This window comes from Amblyomma maculatum, chromosome 4 (genome assembly GCF_055883805.1).
Source record: "Amblyomma maculatum isolate TAMU_Amacu chromosome 4, ASM5588380v1, whole genome shotgun sequence".
Lineage (NCBI taxonomy): Eukaryota > Metazoa > Arthropoda > Arachnida > Ixodida > Ixodidae > Amblyomma > Amblyomma maculatum.
In genome coordinates, this window is record NC_139347.1 from 87,571,524 (window position 1) to 87,587,328 (window position 15,805).

Sequence of the window (15,805 nt, forward strand, 5' to 3'; positions counted from 1 at the left end):
TTTCTGTTGTCCCAACAGGATTCTCGTCAAAAACTGCACTGAAAATCTGTCGTAACAATAGAAAATGTTCTGTAGTTTTTTTCGACTGTCTTCCATGTTTTGTCAATATTGTATTGTGCAATGAGATATTCTTTGTGTTTCTATACATCAGCCCACCCATCTTTACTGCAATGTCTTCTGGCATTGATGGGGCAAATCGATGTGCACTGAGATGTAGGCGGTATCACCCTTAAATGATTTATATCGGTGCTTATCCAGGCTGCGTATGATAGTCTGAACACTATTAGCCTCTCTCCGTAGCTCCGAAAGCCTGCTGATATACGAAGACTGAGAAAGTACCCCTGCAACCACTTCCATCGCTTTTTTTCCCCTTTTCTATGGACCTAAAGGGAACACAGTGTGAACGACGCTGCCCAGTGGTGTAAGCTGCGCAGCATGTTTCGTGCTCATCATGACAAAGTCGGCGCCGCGAGGAGAAAGTGCTCGTCGTCACCCACAACGACACGATTCGCGCACAGAAGGGTTCACGTGACAGATTATTTTGCCATCCAATCGATTTTGTGGAATTTTAGTCCTTGCATTCGGCTAAGGCAGTTCTCTCATTCGCAGGACATCGTAGCAGCTTCGAAGTGTCTCTCTCGTCCGAGCAGATCAATCGAAGCACTCGCTCGACAAACAACCGCGTGTATGCGTCCCCCGGAATAGTCCAGTTTTTGGTCTGTTGCCTAGTTCCTAGTGTCATCCAGCAAGAGGACTAAATCGTCACGGTTATTTGGTTTGATGTGATGGACTCTTTTTAATCATCCGGCCGAGCTAGAGGACCTCATCTCCGGTTTCCGGCACCTCGGTAAAATGCCATCGTTACCTCGGTCAAAGTTGGGAACTGCATTCCAAGTTTTAAATTTATGACAAAGCAGCTCAAGTAAGCCTTCCATCTCGACGTCCGAGCCCTGCTTGGACTGTGAGTAAAGACAGATAAATAAATGAATAAATAAAATTATGGAATAATGGGGAGGTTCGGATGACTCCTCCGAACTTAGCATGACGGGGATCAGGGTGGAATTCTTGAAATGCAAAACCTTTTGTCTTTGTTTTTGTTTTGTTTACATGTTCGATTACTGCGCAGCGAGCATCCAGTCAGGGCGTGTCTACGTGTTGGAATTGACGGGTAAAAAAGAAGCACCTATCAAGCGGCCTTATGATACTCGTAGCAAGCCCTTCCTTATTTTCCCGGTCGAGATCTGCCTTGTTCGCATATTTACGAAGAAAGGCGCGCCTCTGCCTCGCTAACTCACCGTCCAAGGCAGGCCTGGGCCGTTCTTCTTTTCCCTACACCCAAAGCAAGCGACGGCGCCGGGATTTGTCCGAACAGCTTACACCGATCGTTCTCTCGTTCCGCTCTTCCCTCCTCGCGTTTATCAAGAAGCAAGGAGGGCAAGAAAGGCAGGTGGCACCGCGCGCAAGCAGGTGACAAGCCTGCTTTTTTTGCTGCTCTTAAAAGCATAGTCTCGCAAGTTCACGCAAGCTGTTGTGGGTAAACGGTAGCTGGAAGGGGGCTTCTCTGGGAAGCTTTGCTGCACACTGGTGGAGCCAACGCGTGCGCTCGTCGGCTCACCGTGTAGCTTTCGGCAAACATGACTGACCGACACTCTTGCAGAGCCGGCAAATTGGATTTTCTTAAAAAAAAAGAAAACACCAACAAGAAGAGGGTGACATCCTCCTCACGAAAGAGAGGATGCCTGCTCAGAGTGATAGGCGCGCTTCTCGAAAGTTTCAGGAAATTTTCCCCTGCACGATTGCGTATGAACAGCGGGCGAAAAACCACGCAGAGAGAGGTAGGGGGGCTCGAAGGTTAGCGCCGAAGCTCAAAACCGGCCTCGAAATGGTACGTTCTTTATTTTATCTTTGTTTATTATTTTTTTTTCTGGCTTACGCTAGTTTGGAGGCAAACTAAGTTAAGGCTTTTCATATAATTGCACAAGCAGCGCAAGACGAACTGCGAAAGTTAAACTAGTTAGAGGAACGTGAAACTTATGCGCTAGCGAACGCTGCCGTCGCTTTAGCGACGCTAGCGCTGGGCGTGTTTTTGAGGCCTGGGGACGCTGGTAGCTTTGCGAAACAGCTGCCAGTCGCAGTGCCCTGCCGCGGGCTATTGGTGCGATTGGAATAGCGCTGTAGTTTCTGCGTTTCTGCGGGGCGGAAAATAAACTTTCGATAGGGACAAGTTTACATTTACCTCTTTATTTGCTCGTTAACTGTGGCTGCCTTGTATTCACACTTAATTTAAGAAGTTGGTGAACGATAGCGGGTGCCGTCTACTTCGTTGCCCATGGGGGAAGAAATAACTGACGGTGTAACTTCCATAACTGGAGCAGGTTGTAGTCTGATAGATTCGTATGAGATTATTGAATGACGGGAACTCTTAATGCCAGTCACAGATAAGACGACCCCAGCAGCGCACTGACGTCTTCGATAGCTATGAACACGACCTTGTGAGTTTCTTTACCTTAAATCATAAGGTTACAAGCGAATAAGATATCACCTGCCCACTTCAATTGTTTTATATATTTGTTGACGTGGCAAAACTTCAACTGCTGGTTGAAGAGGTGCTACAAAGACGCGAAATGAACTTTTTATTTGTCTATTTAGACGACATTGAACTCCTATAATTATTTTATTCACAGTGTTTCTCATAACTGCACATTATTCGTGAAGTGAGTTTTATTAGCGCATTTTTAGATGTTGGACTCCCCCTGTTTTTTTTCCATCTCACACAAATTTGATGGATTTCACCGCAAAATTAACGCTCGCATTTTTTTTTTATGCCCTTTAGCATTTTCGCCATTCTCTTCTTCCCCCTTTCTCTCCCCAATTCCACTCCCCACGCTGAGTAGAAAGTTAGCGGATTTTAAGCATCGACTAAGTTCTCCATCTTTCATTAAAAAGTTTCTCTCCCTTTCCTCATTCCTGTGTTTGATAGTCAGCCGTTCCCGTCCCCCTTTTCCCCACGTTGTAGAAAGAAAAAAAAAAAGTCTGCAATGAAGTAGAGAAATAAAATCATGAAATAACGAAAAGGAGAAATGAAAGAATGGATGAACTGAACAAAGACGGAACGGGGCCGGAGAGTGAAATCGCGAACGAACGGGAGAAGCACGGAGAGGCAAAATGCGTTGAAGTGCGCTTAGTTACTTATATTACTACGGGTTAAACAAACGACGCCAAGAGCTGCACTGTGATTTGCATTCAAGCCCGGCATAGCCTCGATTAACTGGCAGTGAATTTGCGAACAGGAAGCATCGAGAGCGGAGCTCCCATTCGAAAAAAAAAAGAAAATAAAGGACAACCACTCGTTGTGGCCATTTGTTTCGAGCCATCTTACCCTTGTTGACCAGCTTTATATTTTGTGCTATGGCAGCGGCTGCATGTATGCCATGCAACTAGTATAATTGATATTCTTTCTGCTTAACAAACTTTACGTTATGAGAAAGAAGGAAAGGAAAAGGGAAAAAAAAAGAAGGAAAGAAAGAAAGAAAGAAAGAAAGGAAGAAAGAAAGAAGAAAGAAAGAAAGAAAGAAAGAAAGAAAGAAAGAAAGAAAGAAAGAAAGAAAGAAAGAAAGAAAGAAAGAAAGAAAGAAAGAAAGAAAGAAAGAAAGAAAGAAAGAAAGAAAGGAAAAAGTCTGAGGTTCCAGCCGAGCAGTTACTCGGCGCTATACATTACAGCAGACGCACCGCTTTCCTCAAAGGGGAGTTTGCCGCCGTTCGGAGGTTTTCATCGTCTCGCGCGCAAGGGAGAACATAAGAAGAGTGCAGCGCCCGCGGCAAGTTCGGTCGGAACTGCTTCGATCGCGCTCTCGGGGCGCAAACCTAGGCTCAGCATTTGCGAGCCACGTGCGGTCGCCCAGCTGCCTCGTTTCTCACGAAGCGACTGGTGTATGGGCTGCATGCGTGCTGTTGCGTGGTAGGGAAAAAATAATAGAAAAAAATAAATGCTTGGCACGACTGAACAGGCGCAGCTCGCTTCCAGACACCACGTGACGTGAGACACGACGTTCGTGACGAGCGAGCACGCGGTAAGACCAACTCACCTATATGTGTCGTGGCAGTTGGTGAACGGTTTTTTCCCAATGGCCAATCATGGGAAAGCGCTTAAACTGTTATTCATTCTGTTTTATCGCTTTTAACTGATTTCGCGGCACAACCACGTGCTGGAAATGACGACGGAGTTAACAGGAATGACGCATTAATTCCTTATCTAGATAGCGTTACGTTAACCTTATCTAGATAGCGTTACGTTACGTTAACGTTAAGACTAGAGGAAACTGCGTTGCGATTTCAACAGGAAGCCAACAAATAAGCCAGACATGAAAATGGGGATTAGGGTCTATAACGTTGCAGGCCTGAGCGTGGATATGGCGATGAAAATGCGTTGCCGTGCTGGCGTTCAAACAGAATGGGTGGAACATATGCTTCACACGGGACACTGAGCGTGCGGATCCTTTTTGGTGTTCTTAGGCAGGAAGAAGTGCTTTTCCCGCGACTTGAAACTACCGTGCAGGGTAAAGCATCATGAGAAAAGGAAAGGTTTCAGATAAAGATTTCTCTGAAACTTGCTGCGTCTTTGTGGGCTGGCTCAATTCCTCCAGCAGCAGCATATAGTGGTTGAAAATTACCCCTTTGTTGCATGTTATCCACGACAGAGGACACATTTCTACGATTTTTGGAGAAAGTTCAACGCATTACTGATACCCTGTGCATACTGGTAACAACAGTGGATAAAAAAAGCTGTCTTTCTACCGCTCTAGATGGCGCCGCAATACGGCCGGTTTTTAAAAACTTAGTTCTATTAATGGGTGCATCCTGCTCAAACGAATAAGCGATGTCAATCTCTAATAATTTGTTTATAACTCGCCTTTACTAATAATGTGAAGCATATAATTATATAAAAGCGATACAAGAAGCACTCAGAGACAAATGCTATATATACTGTGGCTGAGTAAAGCGGAGATAATTTTTTATAACAACTTTTGTAAAATGTCCACTACAGTGGACACCATGCATGGTAGGTTAAACCGCCCGTACAGGACGTGGCTCTGTATTCCGAGTTTGCGTCGTTATCGAAAGTGTCGTTACCTTAGTGACCTCGAGCCATCTGATTGTTTGAAACGCCAGAACCGGATGTTGCCAATACGGAACCTGAAGTAGTGTCAACATCCTGTTCCGGCGTTTCAATAAATCAGATGGCTCGAGGTCGGGGAGATAGCGACGCTTTCGATAACGACGCAAACTCGGAATACGGGGCCATGTAAGCATCTTCAGTGCTCTGTCACTTATAACACCACACGCATGATTTCTGAAGTTTTTTTTTTTTTTTTTTAATTTTGTGCTATGCACTACTACTCGGTTCTCAATAGACTGCAGGGGGCTGGAAAGAAAAATTGTCTGATACCGAAGTCGACGAAGCGTGACGTTCTATTTTCTTAGCCTAGGCGGTTATCAACGCATGGCTCTTTTACAACCGTCTCACAGCAGAGTGCACCATCCAACTCTGTTATTTCAAGCTATAGATGGGGACAGATCTGATAAAAGACGAATCAATTGCCACAGTTGATGAAGCTGATTTTTCTGTGGACCTACAAGCAGCTTCTGCCGCAGTGAAACTAAGGACATCTGTGAAATCAAGCACTGTTTGCAACAATGTGTATGTTGTTTGCGCCATTTTCGCTGTCAACAGGCATACACTGCTCAATGATGTGAGAGAGCGACAGGAAGAGCAAGACTACGTACCTCTGCGGAATGTGCAAGGTGTGCAAGTGCGTTGGCAGCAAAAGTGCCTGCTTCTGTTTTATAAGGCAGAGTAACACCGCATCTTGCCTATCGCATTCACGCCTCCATGTGTGCAGCAGCAAACCTTGACTGCTGAATAATAATAATAATAAAAAAAACACTACTCGGAACTTCCGCCATCAGAGCTCGGGTGCATGATGTCCACTGTAGTGGACATTCTATATCTTATGGAATAAACACTTTGAAAGAAGCAAAATTTTTTCTTGGTGTTTTCTGGATGCACAAAGACAGAAAACACCCCAAAATCGCACTTTCCACGCGTAATCTTTCATCATGCAACAAAAGGTTAATATAATTACTAAGCACTACTGCTGACGCTTCCTGACGCATTTCCTTCCTTGGACTGAATCACATTCAATGCTATCGCTCTCTCTCTCTCTCTCTCTCTCTATATATATATATATATATATATATATATATATATAGAGAGAGAGAGAGAGAGACAGAGAAAGAGATTTTAATTAAATAGTGGTTAAATCATTAAGTTAAGTCACTTGAATCGAAGGATTTTAATTTAATTTGCTTGATGAAGTAATATATGAACTTCTTGACACAGTAAATTAAATCATGTGACCTGAATCATATTAGGGCTGCAGTTTAATTCACACACACACACACACACACACACACACACACACACACACACACACACACACACACACACACACACACACACACACACACACACACACACACACACACACACACACACACACACACACACACACACACACACACACACACACACACACACACACACACACACACACACACACACACACACACACACACACACACACACACACACACACACACACACACACACACACACACACACACACACACACACACACACACACACACACACACACACGCACACACACACACACACACACACACACACACACACACACACACACACACACACACACACACACACACACACACACACACACACACAAAACACCTGCCACGATTGGCGGACGACGAAGTAAAGAGAAAAATCACCCTCTCCATTCGAAGGGGAGGGGAGAGAATGCGTCTGCTACGGAATAAAACTAGAGGGAGGTAACCGTGCGCGGAGAAGGCATTGACACGGGTGGAGGGAGAGGGTATCTGCCACGGAAACACGAGGCAGTGGCTAACGGCTATGACGATCTTGACCACCACGGGGACAGTCCAGACATAACGGGCAGTTTGACGTGCATCGTGATGACCATGAGGAAGAGGAAGAGGGCAGCAAATGCGAAGAAACTCGCGATGTGATTTCGACTCAGTTTATCCACCACAAACATTTCGCCTTGTTCTGCCTTAAAAAAAAAAGAACAAAAAAGAAGAGTGCTTGTCTGGGAGGCTGGACTGGACTGGGCCGGCTATCTAGCTCTATGCCATTATCCGGAAGGTGTTGACAACCACATTCTTCACCGGGAGGTAGTTGGAAAAAGCACTCTTTTTTTTGCATATCATAAAAATTCTCTCTAATAATTAGTATATTCCCTGATTTTTCCCTCTGGAGGCTCATAGTTTTTTGCTGTTTTGGCTATCATCCAAATGTTCAATATTACCTTTCTCACAAGGTCTCAAATACTCGAAGACCCCGGTGCACTGGTTAGGGCGCGGATGGAATATCGAATCCCGGCCGCGGCGGCCGCTTTTCGATGCCGGGGAAAAAGCTAGGCGCCCGTGTGCTGTGCGTTGTCAGTGCACGTTAAAGGACCCCAGGTAGTCGTAATTTCCGGAGTCCTCCGCTACGGCGTCTCTCACAAGCTGAGTCGCTTTGGGACGTTAAATCCCATAAACCAAGCAACCATTCAAACGCTCCACGGGATGTAATACAGTTGATAAGAGAGGGATATTGTTGCACATCGAAATATTAGAGCATTAACTTCAATATTTGCATAACAGAATCTTACTATAATCCACACTTGCCTCACAATAAAAATTTTTGTCAAAGGAAGCTATACTTGAACATGTTTTTCCATAATTTCAATTTTCTATAATTTTCTCATGCAGAAATAAAAAAGAAAATATTTTTCTTTTATTCATTTCGCTCCAGGACGTGCTGAAAGCATGAAATGCAGACTTCGGAGATAAAATTTTGTATGGTTCGACACGAAATTTTATCTCAGAAGTCTGTCCTTACGTGTGCAGAAGAGAAAGTGGATATCCAGGCAATCATTTGTTTCTTTTTTACGGCCTCCCGAAGATAAGCTGGTAATATGACAGGCGCTCATGTGTAATTAGTATTATTTATGGCTTGCCTGAATAAGCGAGTCAAGTTTACTGAAGCAGCGGCTTCGTGATTGAAAGGGAAAACATGTAGCATTCTTTATCGGCGATCACTCTAGAGCGACATACAGGCATTTGAACATGCATGCATTTGGGCCGACCACTGCCTCCCATAGACCATGGAAGGGGAAGAGAAACGTCGCGAAAAGGGTGGACAGAGAGGAGGCAAAAACGAAGAGCCAAGCCAAGGAAATTTCCTTAGTATGCTATTCAATGCAGGGCATAATCCGTCTAGAACGACGTCGACATTTAGGCCACAATAGCATAGTGAACTATCTACGGGCAAATTGCTCCTCCGCAACCCACTGCAATCCAATCCCTATTTCCGCGAGTGCAGATTGCACGGATTGCGTAGAACAGAGTGAGGCTGCCATGCATGCGTTTCCCAGGAAAATGTCTCTCCGTCTTCTTTTTACTTCCGACCTTACACGCGTTACAGCGCAGTCGCAAAATGGACAGAATATGTTCCCGGAGAGCGCAAGCCGGGATGTGAGCGCAGCTTTCTTTTTTTTCTTTTCGCTTTTTTTTTCTCAAAGGCTTTGGCGGCTTGATATCTATGCAGGACCAGTATGCGGAGCGCGATGCGAAAAGACAAACAAGTTTCGCAATTCCGATGACGCACGTGCTCCCGTTGAGACATATGCGCCACGAATTGCGTGTCGAAAGTATGCATCGCAAACCAGTCGCAGCTGAGGGTTGAGTAATAAATGGATTCTCCGTCAAACAATGCACGCCGGTGGAGCTGAAGATTTGTATTGCGCGACAAAGCGAATGGCAAGGAATGTCGCACTAGCTCACGTGTATTCATATCTAGAAGATTGAAATCAATAGGTCAAATGATCGTTCGAATCAAGCTGACCGAATAGGAGGCTCTTGTACGTTCCTTCAAGCCGATATTAGGTAATATACGCATTCGCCACGTTCCTATAAAAGGATAGGTAAAAACGGTTCAGGCTGCTTACGCGTAATAACGTGTAAGCATCACTCTTTATGTGGCCACAATGTGGCTGCAAATATTTATTAATTCATTAAATTCCTTTCTTGTAATGCATTTGTTTGTTGCCCACCAGACCGGTGATATTCTGGCCTCGTCGCTACAAAGCGATCAGAGTTTTGGAGTTTGCACGGCCTGGCAGCAAGACCAAGAACAAGCAAGACGTAGCCGAAGTGTACTCCATGTTTCATATGTATTTATTTCACGCGGTGGTGAAGTGCGTCGAGACCTGTAGGCACGGACACCGCGCTCCCCGGTTGCATGCGACGATTATTACCACGGTAACTTCCATACGCATCCCAAACGCAAGTAAGTCATACGCACAACAACGTGTTCACTGTGTGCCTCTCGAACAAGCTTCAAACAATTACCCTTCGAAATTCGAACCCATGTCTGTCAAGCAGAGGGGAAGCGTTCAACCCCAATGACGACTATAGTTTACTTAAAAGCAAGGCGCCCGTGTGCTGTGCGTTGTCAGTGCACGTTAAAGAACCCCAGGTGGTCGAAATTTCTGGAGTCCTCCACTACGGCGTCTCTCATAGCCTGAGTCGCTTTGGGACGTTAAACCCCACAAACCAACCAACTAGTTTTCTTTATTGAATTACTTCTATCTACAGCCACAACAGCAACAACAACGCCGGACAAATATTTGCTAATGAGGTTTGGTTTGGTTTGTGGGGTTTAACGTCCCAAAGCGACTCAGGCTATGAGAGACGCCGTAGTGGAGGACTCCGGAAATTTCGACCACCTCGGGGTCTTTAACGTGCACTGACATCGCACAGCACACGGGCACCGCGCTTTAAATATTTGCTAATGAGGCTGGTAAGACTTTCGAATTAAAAACAAATGGGGGACATTTAGGCTCTTTATGGATATGACGCAACAAAGTTGGTGGCTTCCTCTGCGGCTTCCCTTGCAGGCCCTCGTTGACGTACAGTGTCAGTCACACTTAGCAAGAACACGACGTGTCTGCGCATGTGCTAAGCCTCACTGCGCCCAAGCCAGTAGCAAATTCAGGCAAAATGAATGACAACGCAAAGCACCCCTTCGAGGTCCCCGTAATCGTGAGCCATTAATCACTGATTCTGTCCGGGTTATTTGCAGTGGGGCAAAGCACATGCACTGCGCAGCCCCGCGGGGTCATGTTCACGCCAAATGTGACTGACACTGTACGTCAACTTTGCTACTTGCTGATCCCTTAATTTGTGCTTGTATTATCTCTTTCTCTCTCTCTCTCTCACACACACACACACACACACACACACACACACACACACACACACACACACACACACACACACACACACACACACACACACACACACACACACACACACACACACACACACACACACACACACACACACACACACACACACACACACACACACACACACACACACACACACACACACACACACGCACGCACGCACACACACGTGCACACACACGCACACTAGCATCAAGCAGTAAGCCGCCACATACATGCACACTAGCATCAAGTCGTAAGCCGCCACATACATGCAAGACCACAAAAAATAGATACCAAGCGTTTTTTTTTAATTCTTCCCAGATCGTTATTTGAAACCTTGCAAGTAATACGTCGGCGCGCTCTGTGCAAGAGCATCGTAATAGAGCTCAGTGATGAAACGATTGCTTAACTAACGTTAACTGCTCTGCTTTTTTTTTTTTTTTTACTTTTCATCTTAGGGGTCTCATTAAAGGTCGTCAACACAGAAGCTGAGTCCAGTTTTTAAATTTTTCTTACCCGCGATGCATTACCGAATATTTAACGTGAAAATTAGCCTTTTTTTAGCTCTTGAGGTTGGCTTCGCGCAAAGCACGTGTTTTGAATGGCGTCAGTTTCATTTCTATTACGCAAATAAGGAAGTCGTTTGTCGGTTTTATGCCGCAAAACTAGTCAACGTGATTTCCGCGACTATACCACGCATAGCGACACTATTGTAAAATTAAGCATTGCGGAAAGCCAATTTACGGGCTAAAATATGCGTATTTTTGGGTTCAATATTTCTAACTGCATTGCCTTTAAATAAAATTTAAAATCTGGGCTCATCGTTAGGTTCATGACTTTCAATTTCTTAATTTAATGTTGGCCCCGAAAAATGAAAATAAGAAGCGGATTATTTAACTATAACTCACTAATTGTCTAATCAGCCTGCTCTATCACGTACATAACATCCGCCTTCCTGCGCAGTCCGCCTGCAAGACCACGCCGATGCATCTCTCGCAGGTCCCGCTTATAAAGCGGGCTCCCGCAGCTCCGCTTTTACAACTAAGCCGCTCGGGTATGCCTGAGTGGCCTAAGCGTAGCGTACATGTTTGACTATGTATCGAAGCGTCCTGCAGGGTTTTATAAATAACTTTTCTCTTGATGATATACAAAGTCTATTTCGAACTTCATTGAAAGCAAAACAAAATACTTATTTTCTTTTTTTTTTTGTAAATTTGTTGCTTCTTCCGATATCAGAGGAATCTGCGCAGTTGTCTTGCATAAGGCAGCTAGAACAAACAAAGATTTCGGCAGCAGCGGGGCGGAGTGTTTCGTACCCGGGGTCACCTTCCCCTTGCGCCGTTTAGCAAGCAACATAACTATGATTCTTTATGGGTCACTGCGAATTATTTCGTAAAACAAAAGGGCAAAAAGTAGCAAGAAACTGTGAAAATTTTTGAAAAGCGTCGTCTGTTGCCATAACATGATTTGGTCCATTTCAAAAAATACACTCGTGCCCCCAACTAAAGGCAGCAGTAATTAAGGACGCTCAGTTTTTACAAAAAAAAAAAAAAAAAGGATGGAACTACCATCAAGGTATGTATTGGGGCCATGGTACTGCGTCAAAAACGGGGTAGAGTTCACTTGGCAGGTGCTTTTATACCATGGCTGGCGGTTTGCCGCTATCCCTCAATAGGGAAAAAAAAAAAAAAGGGAATTTGAAGGACGCTTATAAGCTTATCGGTTTAAGAGTAGACGCGATAGCGCCTTCAAATGCCGACTTTTCATTCTGCGATTTCTAGAAAACATTTCTTGTTTAAATTGTTATTACTGCAACATCAGTACACATGCCAAACACTGACAGTCATACGCACTACAACGCGTTCGCTAGGTTCCTATATAACATGCTTTGTGCCAACCACCCTACATAGCCTATGATGATTACAGACCACGAAGGGTATATAGTGCTTACAAAGCATGTATCTTCGTTGTGAAAAGCCTAGTGGTCTATGCGATACATGTCCGTCTGTCATGGACTGGGTCAGTTTTCGAACCCGAGTGGAGACAAATTTATTTTATTGAATTGCGCATTTTTTCCTACACGTTTTTTTCGATTCTGGGTTCCGGCAACGCGAAGGCTTATCGGCTGAACGAGCCTTAGACGCTATCGCGTATTATCTAACAGCTGTACTGATCTGCTGGACATAAACGGAGAAGCTAACGTAAAAGGTCCAAACCATGGTCCAAACTAAATTAAAGGCAGCACAGCAAACTACAGAGTATAAAATAATGGACGTAACGTCGACAGACGTGGAAGGGGCCGAGTGGATCAAGGTAAAAAATGTTAGCTACTGACATCCTAGTCGAAATCATGGGCAGGACATGTAATGAAAAGAAAACGTAACCTAGAGTCGATAAGAGTGATAGACTGGATTCCAAGGGGACGCAAGTGCGGCCGGGCTGGCTGGAAAGTTAAGCGAGCTGATAAGACTAAGGAATATTGCCGGGATAAGGTAGACGCGGATTGCACAGGAAAGCGTTGAATGGCTGTATTGGGGAGATATTTGCCTTGCAGTGGGCGTAGTCGCGCTGATTGCGATGAAGACTGCGTCTCAGTAAAACGAATAATCGTGCTCGCCTCGGAGCTAGCCAGAGCCATGAACTAGTACTCACAATAAAAAAAGCGCCTTTCTAGCCAGCGCAGCGAGAGCAGAGCGCCTCGCAGCTCCCGTGATCCCCGCAACGAAAGTGCCAACGCTCAAAAACTCCAAAGAAAAACATGGCATTAAAACCACAGTTAACAGTCGGTCAAACGCGCCGCGACAGGCAATGAGGTCAATCAGTGCGCGCGTGCGTGTCGGCTGAGCAAAGGGTCGAAGTGAGAACAGACGCGTGGTAGGTGCGAGAGGAGAGCAGCGTGGAAAGCGAAACTACTTCTCCCGGCCGGTGACCAAGCAACAAACACGATACGTTTGAAGTCACGAGATATGTCTTTGTTGGCCTACTCGGTAACGGGGCGTGCACCGCTTGCCCAATCAGATATCGGCCGCTAGTGGTGCTGCCGCCGGTAAGCAGCGCACAAACAGCAGACAGTGCTCATAACCAGACGAGTCCAGCGGCGCGCACCAGTTAACGAAGAATGAATTCAAACGGTAGCCTACCATTTCCAGGTAACGTGCTAGATTCCAGCTTGCTTGTAGACTGCCCTAAGTTGTTCTTATTTTTTGGAAAGGGAGCGTCAAGTACCGACTATCTGAGGTGACGTATCGCCTTATTTGGAGCCCAATGGGTTACCGCAGCACTTAAACAACGGCAACTTATGCTGTACGTTGTACGCGGACTTTCGATGCGGTCATTCGTCGCCGCATCCTCAAAACTTTGACGAGGCTCTGAGAGCAGGGCCTGCTCTCACGAAACGATCTTAATAACTAAGTCTAGACTTAACAGGAGTCTAAAGGATAGGCCGCTAGCTGGCCGCTTAAGACTGGAGTCAAGACTGGTAGTCAGTCCTGACTTAAATAAGTCGCTTGTACGATTACGACTTAGTGCTGTCTTGGTTAAGACACAAGGATGCCAGGTACCTAAGTAGAGAAATTAGGGAAATACAGGGATGCGCTGGCCCGGTCGCCGCTGTAAGATGTAAGCATTTTGTCGATCTTGCGCTGTATAAAATCCGTGCCGTTGCTTTTTGCGGCTTAAGATTGTGTTACGAGGAAAAATGCCCAAAGTGGATGCTGAGGGCGTACAGGCAAGTCATTCTGGTGAATACGAGCCGAACCAAAGTGCTCGGCGTTTGGAACAAGAGCCGTCTTAAAGAAGACTGCTCTTGCTAAAGACACCATTTAAGTCTGGGCTTAGCTCGGACTTTATCGTGCAAGCCAGCCCAAGCTCTCGGCATATACTACCGATTGACATGAGCCGCTCAATCGCCATTTTTCTTATCGCGCTATGAGTATTACCGCCCTTGGACGGCGGCTTGATACGGTTTTTTTCTAAAGGAATGCGCAACGAACGTTTTAAGAAATAAATGACACTTTTATGCGAAAGCATTCCTTCGCTCACGGTTGGCTTGGGCATGATATGTGGACAGAGTATGTGACCACGCGACGTGTACAGGAGATAACGGCGACAACTAACGATAACTATGTAGGTAACAGTAGATCATTAATGATAATGAGAAGGTCATAGTAACGCAATTTACAGATTACTACATAATTATTATAGTAATGATAATGAGGTACGATAGAGATGACTGATAACGTAAGTCAGTAGAAATATACGTCAACATTAACGGTAATCATATGGTGTAATCAGATTAGATACATAGCGATAGGATTATTGAAAAGATAGTGATTAGTTAACAGCAATGGAATAAGATAGTTATAATTTATAACGTAACTCAAATGGATTTAGGCCAACAGTAACGGTAATCATGTGACGTCATCATCAGAGTAGACAGATAATTACTGATAGCTAGTGATAAGTATTTATAATGATAGTGATCGCTAAATATAGTGATGACGTCATTCATAGATCAGGTGATACTATCGTGTCTAAAAAAAGAAGTTGTCGAGAACGACTTGATGACGTTATAGCAACATGCGACAAAATTGTCTAGACGAGAAGGTGCATATATGTAGACGTCGGAATAGCATCGGAAGTTGGAAAATGCAGACCGAGTTCATTATTAAACCAGGTGCGGAACTTGCAATGCTTTCGCGTTTCCCCAAGTAAGGAGACTTAAGTGCACCCATGTCATTTTTCTTTGTACTTGAAATTTGTGGCTGTAGTTAGGACAAGCCCACTTGCAAAGAACGTCAGCTACAATGAACAGAAACCGCTTGACCGGTAGGTTCGTTATGTGTGGGCTCGACTGTAATTAGCACCTTGACAAAAAACGCCGGGTAAGCACGACAACAGAATTCCCAGACAGGCCGCATAGAGTCCACTCCAGAGACATTAAACTCGAGTCTTGATATATTCAGTCCACTACAATTGGAATCCCACATGCGTACTGATTGCGTATACGATGCGTCCGGATGCAAAGAAGAACAAAGGCTAATCTCCATGCCTTGAGCCTCTCGATTAAGTGACCACGCGGAAGGCTCCAGTGGCTCCCAAACAGCGTTTGATTTAGGGGAGAGAGATACCCACTCACCTTGATTTGATCCTGTTCCCCGGCGTACTCTAGACTCTGGAATATGTTCCACGAGCACCGCTTCCGGATCTCCTGTCGGGCCAGGTAGCGGCGATACCAGCGTTGGATCAGCAGGGCGGCCTTCATCGCTGCGGAGGAAGAGAGGAAAATGCGAAGTTCGAGCAGAGGCTCAGGCCAGAGTCTTCGACGTAAGCGCGTCACAGACAGGGCTACTTTGCCATGCAGTGTGCGCGCTAAGCCGCGCATAGCTCATGCCGGGAAGATTGCCCCGTTCCGTGCCGGTGCAAAG

General features: G+C 45.3%; 1 protein-coding gene across 1 annotated transcript in view; it reads right to left on the bottom strand.

Annotated features, from left to right (window-relative positions):
• The window catches only part of rdgC (retinal degeneration C), a 241,121-nt gene that overhangs the window by 63,831 nt on the left and 161,485 nt on the right, over nucleotides 1–15,805 (bottom strand). The window contains exon 2 of the mRNA XM_084602113.1: nucleotides 15,517–15,644. Within this exon, the coding sequence (XP_084458239.1) occupies nucleotides 15,517–15,644 (128 nt within the window). The remainder of the gene's footprint in view (nucleotides 1–15,516; nucleotides 15,645–15,805) is intronic.